The sequence below is a fragment of the Tiliqua scincoides genome, chromosome 4 (assembly GCF_035046505.1).
Source record: "Tiliqua scincoides isolate rTilSci1 chromosome 4, rTilSci1.hap2, whole genome shotgun sequence".
Lineage (NCBI taxonomy): Eukaryota > Metazoa > Chordata > Lepidosauria > Squamata > Scincidae > Tiliqua > Tiliqua scincoides.
Window position 1 is genome coordinate 89,382,109 of NC_089824.1, and position 16,019 is coordinate 89,398,127.

The 16,019-nt window shown below is 44.1% G+C and overlaps 1 protein-coding gene and 1 pseudogene across 1 annotated transcript in view; one reads left to right on the forward strand and one right to left on the reverse strand.

Annotated features, from left to right (window-relative positions):
- The window catches only part of LOC136649229 (cadherin-10), a 78,913-nt gene that overhangs the window by 53,931 nt on the left and 8,963 nt on the right, over positions 1-16,019 (forward strand). Inside the window, exons 5-8 of the mRNA XM_066625692.1 lie at positions 3,427-3,614; positions 8,546-8,799; positions 12,363-12,499; positions 14,893-15,014. Of these exons, the coding sequence (XP_066481789.1) occupies positions 3,427-3,614; positions 8,546-8,799; positions 12,363-12,499; positions 14,893-15,014 (701 nt within the window). The remainder of the gene's footprint in view (positions 1-3,426; positions 3,615-8,545; positions 8,800-12,362; positions 12,500-14,892; positions 15,015-16,019) is intronic.
- On the reverse strand, positions 2,085-2,205 carry LOC136649914 (5S ribosomal RNA; annotated as a pseudogene).

The following is a 16,019-nucleotide window of genomic DNA, read 5'->3' on the forward strand; positions in this document are numbered from 1 at the left end:
GCCCCTCGCCAGCAACCCCAGGTGGCTCTGCAGCAGGCCGGTCGCACCCTCCCAGGAAGCAGCAGCAGGAGCTGCGAGCGCCACTTGCGCTGAGGCCAGCAGGGAGACCTGGCTCCGAACTGGAAGGTGGCAGCCCATTCCCTCCACTCGTGGGGCCAGGGACTGAGCGCACCCTCCAGGAACGTCTGCTCAGAAGCAGGTCCCCTGCACTCCACGGGGCCCACTTCCGATCCTTCCCTTGGGCAGAGCCCATCCAAAGCTCCATCCCCACTTTACAGACCAAACACGGCTGGCACGTGGGATCCAGCGCAGAAGAGGCTTCCTCTGAAGTCGCGCTGGTCCTGAGACCGAGGTGGCTGGATGGAGTCAGATCAGTACTGTGCCCATTGCTCCATTAACAGCTGGAGGGCTTTTTTGGGAAGGAGAGGGAATATAGTCCTGTGTTGCCAAGGCATCCAGGCAGTGTAGAAAGACCGAAAGCATTGCTTCCACAATGTAAGGATGAGTTCCCTCTCTTTCTGCATTGCCCACCAGTGGCAAGACAGAGAATGTAATCTGGCGATTTCAGTAACCAGGGGCCACATTTCTGTTTTGCTGGGCTGTGCCTGTAAGAGTGAACAATCAAGCACAGTGTGGGAAGAAAGGATGTGTCACCCCGGTGCCTCAGCAAATTATGACTATTATTTAATACTTATATACGGCTTTTACCTAGAAAGTTTTTTATGTAGCAACAAATTAAGAAGAGTCCAAAAGGGCTCATAGTCTTTAAAAAAGATGCAGAAGAAACATCAGCAGACAGCAACTGGGAGGGACACCGTGCTGGGATGAGTAGGGACAGAGACTGTCTCCTCTGCTAAATATAAGAAAGATGCCACTTTGCCCTGGTAGGCAGACGACTCCTTGCAATCAACCTCAGGTAATGGTCAGATTTTTAAAGCAAATTTCAACACAAAAAGAAGCATAGGAAAGCATAAATTTGGGTGGCGATTAACCTTTCTAATCTTATCCCAACTAAGTGTTTTCACACCTTAATGGACAACTCATTGTAATCTGCTAAATTCATTACCTTCCCACATGTAGTTCTCTTTGAAGTGTGTGAAGCATGCATTGCTTTCTAAATGAGGTCTGCTTTTGCCCTGGTGAAACAATATTTTCTTCTGATTCACTTACTTGCTCGTACTGAATAAACAGTGAGCTCTATCTAGCTTGCAGTTGTTTTACATTGATTGGCAGCGGCTCTCCATGGTTTCGGACAGGGGACTTTCCGATCCCTACCTGAACCAAACCTGAAATCTTCAGCATGCAAAGCATCTTGTCTTCATCACTGTGCTCTAGTCCCTGTTTCCCAATAAGCAACGGAAGCAACTTGTTGAGGATTTTTTTCCCATGCCCTTTGCTTAAAAAATTGGCATTGCAGTTCAGACTAATGTGCATAATCAATATTCTAGACATCAGTCATTTACATATGAATTTCAAGTGCATCTCCTATGTCTTTGAAACAACTTATTGCCCGGTCCTATTCCCCGCCACATTAGAGCATGAAGCCAAACCAAAAGAGGATGCTCTGCATGCTGTGGTGGTGATGGGGGAACCAGACAGCCTGCAGGAGGTAAGTAAAAAATATTTTACTTTCCGAGTAAGAAATAAAATATTTTACTTACCCCCTCCCCATATGCTGCCAGATCACCTATTGGTCTCTTTGGACTCATGCCTGCTATATAGCTGGTGCAAGTCTGAGAAAAGCCAGGGGGTGGGGCAGTCCGAAAAACCGGAGAGAAGATCGGGTGTGCCTGACTGCTGCCAGATCCACCCCCCTTCCTCCCTAACATGCACCTGGTTCCTTCCCTGAAGCACACCGAAACTCTCCCTCCCTGTCCACAGTCTGTCGCTACCATCAATTTACTGGCTCCTGAGGAGCTTCCTTGGGCCACTGCCACATGCACTGCACCTCTCACAATTTACAGCTGCAGTCTGGCAGTGTACAACAGTGGCCCTGGCTTTGCTACTGTAAAGGAACTTCTGTTGACAGAACACTTGTTCTGGCAAATGGTTGGCAACCTTCAGTCTCAAAAGACCATGGTATAAGCCTACAGCACCCGGTATTCCCAGGCGGTCTCCCATCCAAGTACTAACCAAGCCGGACCCTGCTTAGCTTCCAAGGTCAGACGAGATTGGGCATGTGCAGGGCAGCGTAAAGCCTAAATAGGAAGGGGGGCTGTAATTTTATTCATCATGGGGAGGAGCCCAAGTTCTTTTCCTCCCCTCTGTAAGGGATGCTTACTGGGGCCATTCGCAGCAATTTATACCTACAGTTACCGCACATGAATGTTCTCCGTCTGCAACAGGATATTTTGTTATTAAGCATTCCTTCCCTTTTCCTTGACAGCATCCTTATTAATGAGGCTTATATCACAATAAAGGAACAAAATGAATAGGTTCATGAAATAAACTGAAAAGTGCTTGATTCAGGGAAGTGCTGAAGGCCTATTGATTGTTTTTTAAAAAGAGGAATCAATAAAATTCATGTCAAATGTGAAATTGTACACTAAACTGATCTTATCTCTTATCTGATTTGCTGACTTGACCATGTATCAAGGGGACTGATGAAATTGAAAGCCTCTTACACAGTTATCAGAATGTGGGTTACATTAATATCCATGGCAAAAGGGTTCTTGACAATTATGGACACCCTCCTGATGATTCACGAGTTTGTTAGATGAAGGCCAATTTTCCAGCAACAGCTTTGCTCAGAACTTGGGAACATTTCTTGGAAATATGTGTTCCATATTTACTGTTACCTGTAGCCAAAGAGTAGCCAGTTCTGCTGGGCTCATCCACCTCCACCCTTGTTAAGGTGCTACAACAGCAGCAATTTGAAGTGAGCTTCCAATTAGATGGACTTGCTGAATTAAATATATCACTTTTTAGATTCAGTCAAAGTGATAAAGGTTTGCATATAGAAGATATTGAGAAGTGGAAATCTATTGCTCTGGTAGGAAAACTGAAAACCGTAGTTTTGGGTGAGGATGTCCCTTCGATGTGGATACAATCTCAAATACTACAGTAGGTCAGTTGCAGGGATTTTAACTCCACCATGACAAGAGCACAAATGTTTTGAACAGAGAATGAATGTGGAGGCCTCAAAATGCCGAAATTTCCCTGCAGGACTCAGCAGAAGCCATGCTGGCAAGACTACATTGCAATGCATGGCGTTAGTTAGGATTAGGCTGCCTGTCTCTGATGGCTGGTACGCTTTGTGTGGTTTGTGCTTCATAAGTTGTGCAGGCCTACCTATACCTCACCTCCCCTGCTTAGAATTCACCAGATTCCGTTTCTTGACCGGAGCTCTGAGGTAGGAGTATAAATCATACATGATAGCAACTAACAAATGCTGTTTGTATTTCTGACTCTGTTTTCCCTTGGCAGGCACAGTCCACCTTCGCATTCCCGAATCCTCCCCAGTTGGCACTGCCATCGGTAGTGTAAAAGCCACTGATGCAGACACTGGGAGAAATGCAGAACTTGAGTACCGAATTATTGATGGTGATGGAACGGATGTGTTTGACATTGTTACCCACAAGGACACGCAAGAAGGCATTATAACCGTACGAAAGGTACCAGCTGTAACTATAAATCACTGTATGCATTTTTTTAAAAAAAACAAACAAACTTTGAGATTATGTATTTTGTAGAAGCGATGCATTAAAAGTTCAGCGCTGGCCAAAAAAAAAAAAAAAATACCATGCAGTTCTATTTTAGAAAGTGCAATTATTTCCTTTACATAGAAGAAGAATTGGCGCAAAAATGACTAACAGGTAGCCACAGGAATGTAATACGATATAAATAGCAACAGCCATAATTTGTTTCTATTACAAGTTACAGCGAAAAGTAGGGATGGGGAGGGGTACAGCTTCTTTTAACTTCTTTCCAAACTTGTATCACATCAGTGCTTTGGAAAGGTATATGTATTTGGAGCAGGGCTTTTTTTTGCTCAAAAGCTCACTCTCTGGACAAGCCTGTCCCTCACATCTCTGGGAGAATCTCTCCACATATCTGGCATTATTTCACTTCGTCAAAAATATGAATTTTCCTTAAGCACTGCGAGGTGTTTTACAAATATATTTTAAGCCTATAGGATTGTTTATCATCACCTCTGAGAATTTTGCTAAAAATTCAGTAGTTTTGAACAGTGATTTTGGAAGAATATACATTTTTCCCAACATGCTGTATGAATATTCAACTGTTTAGAATATCATTTGGTGCTACTGTACACCCCCCCTTCTCCCAGCCACTTTTTTTTTTCAGTTCTCTTGCTTCATCTGGTGGCAGATGCTCCCTTCTTTTAGTCATAGGGGTCTATCAGATTTCATACTGTGACTGGGATGTTGTATTCTTAATGTGGCCACAGCATGAGACTACCACTGGGGCAAATAAAAGCAAACTGAGAGTGAGGGCAATTTAAATGTATAAGTAAATAATATGGGATAACCAAAAAAAAAAAAAAAAAAAAAAACACCACCAAAAGGGGGACGTAAAAATAGAAAGTAGGTTGGGCTTAGGCCTGGTCTAGTTATTTTTGATGCTTCTCAAACCTTAACTCACATGTGTGTAGAACTCTTTGTCTACGATAAAACATGCTCTTGTAAACAGGCATTTGCCTATTGTCATCAATGGAACGCGGTCTCAAACATTTGAAAACCATGAATAGTATGACCTTCTATTTAATAGTGAAACAAGCTTCCATGTCGCTCCTAAAGAATGGTTTCCACTAAGCAGCTAGTGCAGCACTCTATGAAAGGCAAATCCATCCTGCTGTGCTACCTTTCCCTTGCAATCACGTTAGTGAAGTTTTCTTAGTATATCAGACATGACAGTTTTCATTGATGTAATTTGCTGCTGGGTGACTTAAAAGTCCATTGGAAAATGTATTGTTGAGTCAGTCCCTGGCTTGCACTCATTCCCATCTTATTCTACCAGTTTATCAGGTTTTTAAAGACATGGCTACTACATTGCTGCAATGCTCTGGGCCAGTTCAAGGCAGACAAATTCAAGCTGTGATGTTGCTTCCTATTGCCATCAGCACATCTTGTCTTTACACTGGCTTGTATCATGAGACGATCACTGTGTAATCAATGAGCTGTCACAGTGAATTGAGGGGTATTCTGAAACAGGGCAGGCAAGTGTATTGCAACGACCCAGAGGTGATTGCAGGCAAAGTACCTGAATTCATGCATGCCATAGAACAGTAGTTTTCAATCTTTTTTGGCTCATGGCACACTGACAAGGGACTAAAATTGTCAAGGCACACCATCTGTTTTTTGACAATGGATAAGGCACACCATGCTGTTGGTGGGGGCCCACATCCCCCAAAGGCCCTATTAATAAATGACCCTACCCCAAATTCCTATGGCACACCTGCAGACCATTTGCAGCACAAAATGGCTGCCATAGAATGTATAATTGTTTATGTATTCCATTTGACCGTGCAATATACAGCTATGCATCCTGGAGAAACACTTGTCACAGTTGCCAACATCTCTAGCTGTTGCTTACTGAGGGCAAAATATTTTAACTTGGATGCTTTCAGAGTTAGACTACTGGGCTCCGATGCAAAACAATTCACCTTTGCGTCAGGAAACCAAATGCTTCTGTTCATGCTGTTGCGAACATTTTGTCAAAGTGAAAGATGAAACAAATTTGGGAGTTGTGTGCCTCAGGAAAAACGGTGCTTGAGGAATTTTGAGGGTTACCTCTATGTGTCTTCACATTCCTCAGGAGGGCAACATTGAAAGCAAATGTGGGTGTTCCTATTCGGGCAAAACATCTGAAGAATTTTGATAAAAGCCAAGAATTGTGAAAAGGCTAGTGCAGTCCTTCAGAGGAGAGAGAGAGAGAGAGAGAGAGAGAGAGAGAGAGAGAGAGAGAGAGAGAGAGAGAGAGCTGCATATGAGAAGCTGCTAACAGTTGTCACAAAATGGATGACCAGTTTGTGGCTCAGGATCATTCTCTGGAGGACAGGTTGTTGCACTGCAGTGTATTATCCTTGGCAGTTCCAAACCCAAGAAAGTGTTTGCGATATAATTATCATGTAAGACATAAAAGTTCTCCTTGAGAACAAGGTTAAGATGGAGGGGAGGAGAGTCCCCGGGTAATGTGGGAAGGGAATATTTGTTGCCAGTGTGGTGTGACTTCACAGTAAACAGAAGATTTAAGTGCCAAGACAAGCTCGCATCTTTCAAGGGTACTAATTTAACTTTAAAGGTTTTAGGAAAATAAATTCAGAAGTGTCCCCAGAATCCATTTTAGGTCCATTTTTGATATCTCTCTGTTACACTGTGCATGCTAATGAAGCTCTGCTCCAGTGTCAGACAAGCCGCACTTGCTCTCAGCCTGTTCGTTCCCTGGAAATCATTAATTAGCTGGCATGTTTCATCTGCAGTCACAGAGAAATCGGAGAATGAAATACCTTGTCTAACAAAAAAATGTATCCTAATTATAACCCCCAACTTTTCTTCCTTTCATTTCTAAAAGCAATTGCTGACAAAATGTCAAATATATTTTGCAAAAAATTCTGTGATGTCAGATTCATGAAATTCAATGTAAATGAACCAGATTAAGCTCAGATTTTCTGCTCTAAAGTTTAAATTCTCCTATTTTTTTTTAAAATAGCAATTTATACCTTTGGGAAAATAGCTTTGTGGTGTAACACAGTCAATTCTGCGGACGTTAAGTCACTGAAAGATAAACTGTATATTTTTTGTTTGTGTGTGTATGTGTGCATGCATGAGAGATGAAAATAACTATCCCCTGTGTAACCATGAAAAGTTTCCAAGATTTGTGATTTTCAGCCCATTCCAATGCAATTACCCATGCGACAATGGAGCTGCACTAACAGGGCACACTGTGCACCCCACAAGAGATTTTTGGGCCCTGGGTACCTCCTCAGTGTAAGGGAACTGGGCCAGCATTAAGTAAATTGGACCAATTGCTCCCAACTGGACCCCACACGTAAGGGGGGCTCATGCTAGGGTAATCTACACTAGATCTACTGGTCCATTAATTCACATGCACTTTTTAAGCACACAATTTGATTGTTTTCCATTCTACCACAGAGATGTAAAGTCTATAATAAATTTTATTTATATCTCTAAGATTCTACAGGTCTTGGCTATGAACCTGGGACCCTGCTAAAAAAATGTTTCCAATTAGGTCCTATGGCTCCTAAGCCCTGTAAGATTAACCCTTGCCCTGGGTTACACCAAGCCCATGCTCTCCTGCTAGGCCTTCTGGGACCAGTAGCAGCAATTTTGCTGGGCAAGTCCACATGGACCCAGGTTGAGGGACTGAGGCGAGGAGAGTGAAAAGGATATCGACGGCACTACTGCTGCTGATACTGCCCGCTTCTCAGTCTTAATCTGCCCTCCTTCCCACCCCGATCTCCACACCCTTCCCTTTCCATCCTCACTCCATTTTCCTCCCACTCTCTGTGCAGACCAGCTGCTGGAGCAGGTAAGGTAGTGGCACGGGCAGATCAAGGGGGCGAGTTTGGAGCATATCTTGAAGATAGCAGCATCTGTGAGATCTGGAGCTCCCATTCTGAGCCCAACATGCCTCCTTGGACCTAAAACATTAGGTGATCTGTATAGGCCTATAGGAGTCCAGACAATGGCAGAGGAGGGAAGAAATTTTTTTTCTCCATGCCAGCCTAGTCCACAGCTCGCCTGTGGGATGCAGTGGAGGCTGTGTTGGTGGTGGTGCACCCCGTAGGCCAGTCAAGGATAGAATTGGGCTGTTTGTGTAAGGCACTTTCTTTGCTGCTATGAAGGAAATCTCTTGCCCTCTGTGGATGCTTTCTTCTTCTATTTTCTGGAGATACTGTTTAGTTATTGCAACTCCAGGCCCAGTTGGGCAAAAACAGCAACAATATGGCTGTCGGAAAGGGCTTTTGACTTCACTGCTCTCCCAGTATGTCAAACAGCTTCCTCCACGGAGATGTCTGAGAGCCAGGAGACATTGATACCATCAGCCAAATGAGGAGAAGCCCCTACCCTCTTTAAAGTCTGACATCTTGTGTCACATGGGCCTGTGGCTTTACATTCCCTGGGGCAGGAGCATTTCTCCTGTGGCAGCTTTCCTCTGGCAAAGCAACAAGAGAGTTGGGGAGATGTTTATAATGTTTTAATTTTGCACGTAAACAACGTCAAAGACTTTTTGAGAAGCCATATAGTAAGATTCTGTTTGTTTTTGTAAGGTTGAAAGTGCTAAATTGGCATACAGTTTTCCTATACATGAGCATTCTTGCACTGCTGGTTGGAAACTGTAGGGTTGCCTGAGCAACTGTGTGATGCTTCTGTTTGTCATATGTCACGTCACTCTCTAGTCCAATCACATTTTAACCACACACATCTTTTCTGTATTGTGCAGAATACCTGGCACTGTTGGCATTAAATAAATGGTACTAGGCAGGCCATCTCGGTTTTCTGACAGATAGTGCGTTCATTAATTTGTATTATTAATTTTGTTTTATTGCTGTGTTCCCTTATAGCCACTGGACTATGAGAATCGAAGACAATATACATTAAAAGTAGAAGCAGAGAATCTATATGTTGATCCACGCTTCTATTATCTTGGACCTTTCAAAGATACAACAATTGTGAAAATATCTGTAGAAGATGTCGATGAGCCCCCTGCCTTCAGCAGATCCTCATACCTCTTTGAGATACATGAAGATATTGAGGTGGGCACAATCATAGGGACCGTGATGGCCCGAGATCCAGATTCTGCTGCAAGTCTTATCAGGTAAAAGCCAGAATCTAACATCTTGATTGAGAACACCAAGGTAGTTATTTGTCTAATTATTGTAGTTGAAATTTTAGTTCTTCCTGGAGAAATGGGCAGAGCAGTCTACTTGGGGTAGAGAAGAAGTAAGGGGATGGCATCTAAGGTTTGCTTTGTGCTAAGATTCAATTAAAGATTGGTGAAAGATTGAAAGGTTAAAAGATTGAAAGGTTAAAGATTCAATTTTGGAACCTGTTTCAGGGTGAAGGCCACATCCTGGAATACATGAAATAATACTATATTGAAGAGATAAATAAATGTTTTGACCATGTACAGATGACTTTTTTCCCCAACAGCCACCCAGTGTTGAACCATAAGCACACTTAGGGCCCAATCCTAACCTGGGCCAGCTCTAGCACTGGGTGCTGTACTAGTGCCGTAAAGCACATTTATGGCACCTGGTGATTAAAGAGCGCTGGCACTGGGTCCATCCCAGTCGGGTGCTGGGTCCAGCGCCGGCAGGAGGAGGACACGCCACCATTTTGGCTTAGAACTAAGGGTTGCAGGGTTGAACTGTTGGAGCACCTCTTCCGCTCACAAAAATACTGCTTCCCATTTAACTGAAGAGCATTGAGAGAGAAGTGAAGTGAAATCTAATAGATGTCCCTCAGTTTGTGAAACTGTGTGTACAAAGTGATGAGCTGTTTTTTCCCTCTAAATTTTACATTTCTGAAGCTTGAATCCCTTCCAGCATGGGCAAAGGAAGCCCCAATGGTTGGAGTGCAAACAGATCTCTACTGCAAAATAAGCCTCAGTTGCTAGGGTGAATACAGTTCTCTGTAGAAAGTACTTGCAACAGCTACTTGCCAACACATCCAGTGTAAATCACCAAGACTGGAGCCCAATGGAAGTTCCCCACAGGAAGTTTTTTTTTTTTTTTTTTTCCAGCAGAGAACTGAATGCACTCCAGGCATGAGGGCTTGCTTTGCAACAGCGAAGCTAGAAATTGCACAGTGGTATGTAGAAGAGTATCACCACATGAAGTTTTTCTTTTCACCCCTCTTTGTATCCAACTAATTTAAATTTAACTGCAAAATTTGAATATAAAGTTTTAGCAATTCACTGACGTTCATATGGTTTAGGCTGGTGGGCATTTCTTTAATCATTTTGGCAGATGTATGAAATTTTGTAGCTGTCATCTATAAAAGATACCATTCATTGCATGCCAACTATTAAACCTTGTTAAAATCTCAGAGTCAAATATCAAATATAATCAATATCAGTTGTCAATATTAAATATTTAAGACAGGGGTGTCAAACTCGTTTCATACAGAGGGCCAAAGTTAACTTTCAGGGCTCTAGCTGAGGGCCGGAAGTGATGTCATTAAGCAGAAAGTGACATCATTAAGCAGCTAATGGCCAGAAATCAGACCCTGTTCTCATATAGAAACTCATTAACTGCAAATGGCAGAAGATAAAGTATGCAAATCTTGGCCATATTTCAAGATTTGGGAAAGCCCAATTTGCATGTGGGCTGCCATTTCAGCTGTAATACCTCAGCAGCTGAGAGCCTGAGGGCCGGATAAAAAGCTTCCGGGGGCCACATCCGGCCCCCAGGCCTTATGTTTGACACCTTGATTTAGGGAGTATTTGAACATTTGGGTATATTAGCGCAATGTTCAGTATCAATCCGCTGCTTGGCTTTTGTGTATCTCCAGATGCACATTGCTTTTTTTTATCCTGTCCTTAGCTGTCTATATCATATTTATACAACCAAAAAGTAATTAATTTTGAATGTGGCTGCTTTATTAATTTCACTCAACAATAACATATGCCAGCTAGGAACTATAAATGAAGATTAGTTGACTCTGCCAAGACCTGAGGATCTGTAATGGTTCATGTTCATCTTTCATCATGTTCTAACATTTGCATTATATGACAGACTAAAGATAATTGTCCAATTAATGTCTGTCCAGGCAGTGTGGATATTCCACAGACTGACATAATATAGTTATATCAACATGTTTTTCACAGAAAAGTTTACACAGATCTTTTATATATGGTAAAATAACTTTTTATACTGACAAACTTCAGTATAAGTATCAATATAAGCCCAGAAAAGGTTTCTGCACAGAACTATCATCCAGATAGCAAAAAGAGAGGTTGGCAGTACAAATCTATATATGTCTTCTCAAAAGTATGTCTGCTGAGGAAAGGTTGAGGGAACTCAGGGCCCAATCCTGAACAGTGCGCTCTGGCTTACCGCTGGCGTACTCTGTCACAAATGTGCCGTAAGGCTGGCCGGCACTGGGTTACCACTGGGCAGCTGCCGGAGCTCCACTGTTTGGAAGTTGCACGGACTGCCAAGCAGTGGGGAGGTAAGTGGGGGTGTGGGGGAGGCAGAGAGGAAGCATTCTGGGGGGAGGGAGGGAGGCGGGACCAGTAGAGCAAAGCTCCACTGGATCCAGACTCTCCGTGTCGGGCTCACTGCCTGACACGGAGGGTCTTGATTCACCGCTGACCATTCAGTTAGCAGTGAATCGAGTAGCCCCATTCCAGAGCTACTTGCTTTATCTGGGGGAAGGGGACTTTTGTCCCCTTCTTCAGAGGAGCCGCTGGCGGCTGCCTGGAGTGCGCAGGATGCAGCGGCGGCCATTTTCAGTGCCACTGCAGCCCTGTGCCCCAGGCAGCTCAGGATTGGGATGTTAGTATGCTTAACCTGGAGAAGAGAAGGTTTAAGAGAGTGTTTCTCAAAACTGTGGGTCAGAACCCACCAGTGGGTCACAACCTGATTGTTGATGGGTCGTGAAAATATCAGTTTGTCAGTTTCAACTGGTGACTTTTGGAGTGTCATTTTAAAAAAATGAGTCCTTGTGCTAAAATGTTTGGAAATCACTGGCTTGGGGGAATGAGAGAGCTCTTCAGAATATCACAGAGAAGAGGATAGTTCAAAACGTAGGACTCTATCTAATGAGTTTAAGCTGATAGAGGGGAGATGTCAATTGGATATCAGGAAGATATTCTTAATGGTAAGAGCAGTTCAACAACGAGTAGAGTGGCTGATGAGCAAGGGAGGATCAAGACACAACCGTACCATTCCAGGTGACATTGCAGCAACTTCTCACCAACCCGAATCCAGCATCGTTATTTACATAAGATGGTCATACTAGTGAGCTGATGGTGGTTTGTCAACTCAGTGAAGCTGTAGTGGCACTTCTAGTTCCCAAGCAATTCTGGGGCTGTATGTGGGGCTGCCTCGTTCCTCATACGTCTCCTGCCCCACACATGGTTACATCAGATGGGAACTGGGAGTGTTGCTATAGCTTCATAAAGTCTGTGACACATTGAATAGCTTTGGAAATTACGCTGGGAGGAAACTGTGCTGTAAACGGTCAGTGATTTCCACACTCTTCAGAGCTCAACATGGAAGATAAAGAGAGTGTGTTTCTCAATCAGCTCTACCCCTATAGAAATGTCACATTTCACCGTCACTTAGAATAAAAAAATGCTGTACAACAAAGAATGAACAGCTTTATGTTTGCAATTGCCAACACGCTAGTCTTGTTCTGCTCGATCATCTGTAGGTTTTCACTGGACCGCCACACTGACCTTGACAGAATCTTCAACATACATTCTGGTAATGGATCTATATATACTTCCAAGATGCTGGACCGAGAAACAACACAGTGGCACAATCTTAGTGTGATAGCAGCTGAGATTAGTAAGTCAATTTTTATTTGTGGGTTATATGTGCAAGAAAAATAACTTAAGGGTATCAAATTCTCTTGGTGTTAGGTTTCAAGCTGCATGCTATAGGAAGCACGCGCTTAGCACTTTGGTGTGTGCCTTTTTTATAACAAATAGCTGGGTCCCAAGGATCAGGAGTGTAGCGGGGGGCCTTGGCCTTACTTCTGCTGTAGTTCCAATCCACATCAGGCCCCCCCTCCCCATTGCTGCTATTGTGCTTTTTTGTCTTGACAAATAGTGTACCTGTGGGAACCCAATTCTGATTAGGAAGTGACAATAGGGAAGTAAAGTGTTTCCAATATGAGCTGTCGCTGCCCTTTTTTCTATGCTTACTGGACACAGTGACAGTGAGCACTCATAGCACATGACACAGTAAGACCTCCATTCATCCTTAGATGCTGCTGCATATACTTGTGGCTCCTGGCAGCATCTAAGGACACTGCAAACCACATTAACCATGGTTTCTGACAGCCTTGTATAATGCCATGCATGTTTCAGACAAAGCCTTGTATGTTTTGTATGTTGGGCTTTGACTTTATAGGGAAGCTGTAACAGCCTCTTCTGATGTTACCTTTTAGGATGTGCAAGTTGCTACTTTGTGTATAGCTTCTTCCCACGCCAACACTGCTGTAGTTTCTGGGCAGGGCAGTGCTGGTGTGAGAAAGAACTATAGTCCAGGCTGTCCCCACATCTTCTGATGATGCCAGAACAGTGGTGGAGGAGCACAAGCTAGAGCACCTACCGCAGCTGAAATGTTATATCAAAAGGAGCCTAAGAATGAAGATGGTATCTACCGCTTATTCCCAAACTTCAGGCGCAATTCTGACTGGCAGTTATGCCGGTATAGGTGGCCCTGGAGGGTCGCAAACGTGCTGTAAAGCACATTTGCGCCTACTTAGATGGGAGCTGCATCGGTACATTCAGATGCGCTGACGCGCGAATGGAGGCAAAAGCTTCCGCCGCGGCTCATGCGCTGCCACTTGTGTCGGCGCAAGTGCGCCAACATAAGCAGCAAAGGTTGATGTGGGGGGCGTGGGGAGGGGCTGGGAGGGGGGCGTTACTAGGTGGGGGAGGGCGGGTGCTCAGGGAGCCGGGGGTGGGGCTGGGACCTGGCAGTTATGCCAGATCCCAACCCCTGTCCCCGGGGCGAGCGGAGTGGCTTCATGCCGCTTCACTATCACGGACTTGTGCCACCTCTGGAGGTGGTGCAGGTCTGAGGAGACCCATAGGGGTGGGCAGCCCTTACCCACGGGTAAGGGGAAGAGCTTTCCCTTGCCTGTAGCTGAGTTGCTGCTTGCTGCAATCCCGCATTGGATACAGCGCAAGCCTCCTGGCTTGCCTGCTCCAGAGCAGGTTAGGATTGCGCCCTTCTTCTCACAAAGCCTGGGTGATAAATTTAAGGAACCTTCCAGTTTTGTCTATGCATTGGATTTTAATTTGTGCATTGGACTTTAATTTATGCATTGGATTTATGGCATCTAAAGTTCTCCTTGGCTGGTAGAAATTCATTTACGCAATCATCCTCCAAATAATCACATAGGACAAAGGGTTGGGATTTAATAAAATAATGTTGTTAACTTTAAATACAAAAGCTGCAAGAGGGAAAAATTACTAAGTACCCCAACATGCTGGTGCTAGGTTTTGGGGAAACGGCACTAGTCGCCTGCCTCTCCCATGCCCCCAAACAAGTGTCACATCCTGGCTTCAGGCTTCATCCAATCAAAGATTGGGTTAGCCTATCACAGCCAACCCCAAAGGGTCAAGGTAACCTTGTGTTGACCTTTGCCCACACTAGCCAATGCGTTTGCCAACCAGCTTCCCAAACTGGACAAGTATTGCCAGAGCAGTCCTGGCTCACTCTTTGACCTTGCTTACTTTAGAATATATGCAAGCACACACCTGGCTACCCAGCCAGCACATGACCTGTCTACATTCACCACCAACAAATAAACGAGCCACAGATGCCAGTCTGGGATAGGCGGGGAAAAAAAAAAATCTGCCAACCAAGGCCAATCAAGTTGACAGCAAAAAATTCCTGCCCTGTTCCCAAAAGGACAAACATTCAGATTGTGCAGAGGGTGGGTGGTAGGGGCTCGAAAATCTGCTCCAAACTGAGGTGAGTGTGTGCCTGCCCCAGACCTCAGCTGAGCCACACATACCCCAGCAACAGGGCCAGCCAATGGGCAGCCTGCATTCTCCCACCCTTGCCCTGTGAGTGAGGGATGGAGGGCTATGCAAAGGGCTCTGATGAGCCTAAACAGCGCTAAACTTTTTTTAAAGTTATGTTGGGCCTCATGGTTTGGTTCTTGTAGAAATGATAATACTTATAAAATATAATTGCTGTTTCCTCCTCTCCCCTTTTGATAGACAACCCCAAAGAGACGACTCGTGTTCCTGTTTATGTTCGAATTTTGGATGTCAATGACAATGCCCCACAGTTTGCGGTGTTCTATGATACGTTTGTGTGTGAGAATGCAAGAGCAGGTCAAGTAAGTCATTGATGCGAATGCTCACAGCTCTTCCGTTTTGTTACGGAAACAGGCACCAAGTCATTCGTTCACAATTATGAGTCTATTCCTTAAGAGTGAAAGATTGCTTTTGAGAGCCGCTTGGGAAATGTAACATGAAAAGAGAGGAAGATGGCTGCCAGCAAATCAGCCTTGGAAAGTAACGCTTCCCAAGTACATCAACATGTAAATTACCAAATGACTTTTTTGTAGTTCCCCAGAAAGGGCTTTGTGCTCTTAAAACTCGAAGCTTTTTTTCTCCAACATTTCTGTGTGGTTGTTTTCTTGGAAATGTCTTAAAAGACAATCTCTTAATTGCATTCCATGCTGCCTTCATGGAGGAACACTCTATAAGTTGCAAACAGTAATTTGTAATCAAATTTGATTTATTTTTTAAGAGCATCCTTTGCTACAGAACGCGATTGTGCTTTGACTCGACATGGATGGTGTTCCAAAGCATCACTGTCGGCATTCTGTCTTTATGCAAATAACAGTTAATCTCAAAAGCCTTTCTGTAGGCAAATCACACACCAGCACAAAAGGAGTTGGTATCGGAATGGCAAACATTTTGTTTTGCTTTGCCTCTTTAAGAGATGCTTTGAACTGTGCTTTGATCAGTGTGAAATTACTTTCTCATCAAGAGTCACAAAGTGTCTGCCATTAGGGCTTGTTGAAGCTCTCAGTTGTGACTCTGAGGGTGTAAGCAACGTCAGAGGCTGCAAGCCAGAGAAGAGGAGGGATAGGTTTGACCTTTTATTTTCCTGATGTTCTTTGTGCTCAAAATTGTGCCATCCTCTAAGGTGGTTTTCACCCTGTAGGGGGAAAAGCACCTTGGGGAGGGCAGCTTTGAGAGGATAAATGGCAAGAGCCTCACACCCCCTTCTGCTAACCCTCAGCTTCAAATGGTACTCCTCACTGCTTTTTCAACACAACAGAAGACTTTTCACATATTTCCTTCATGATTTCGCAAATAAGAGATGTGTGTGT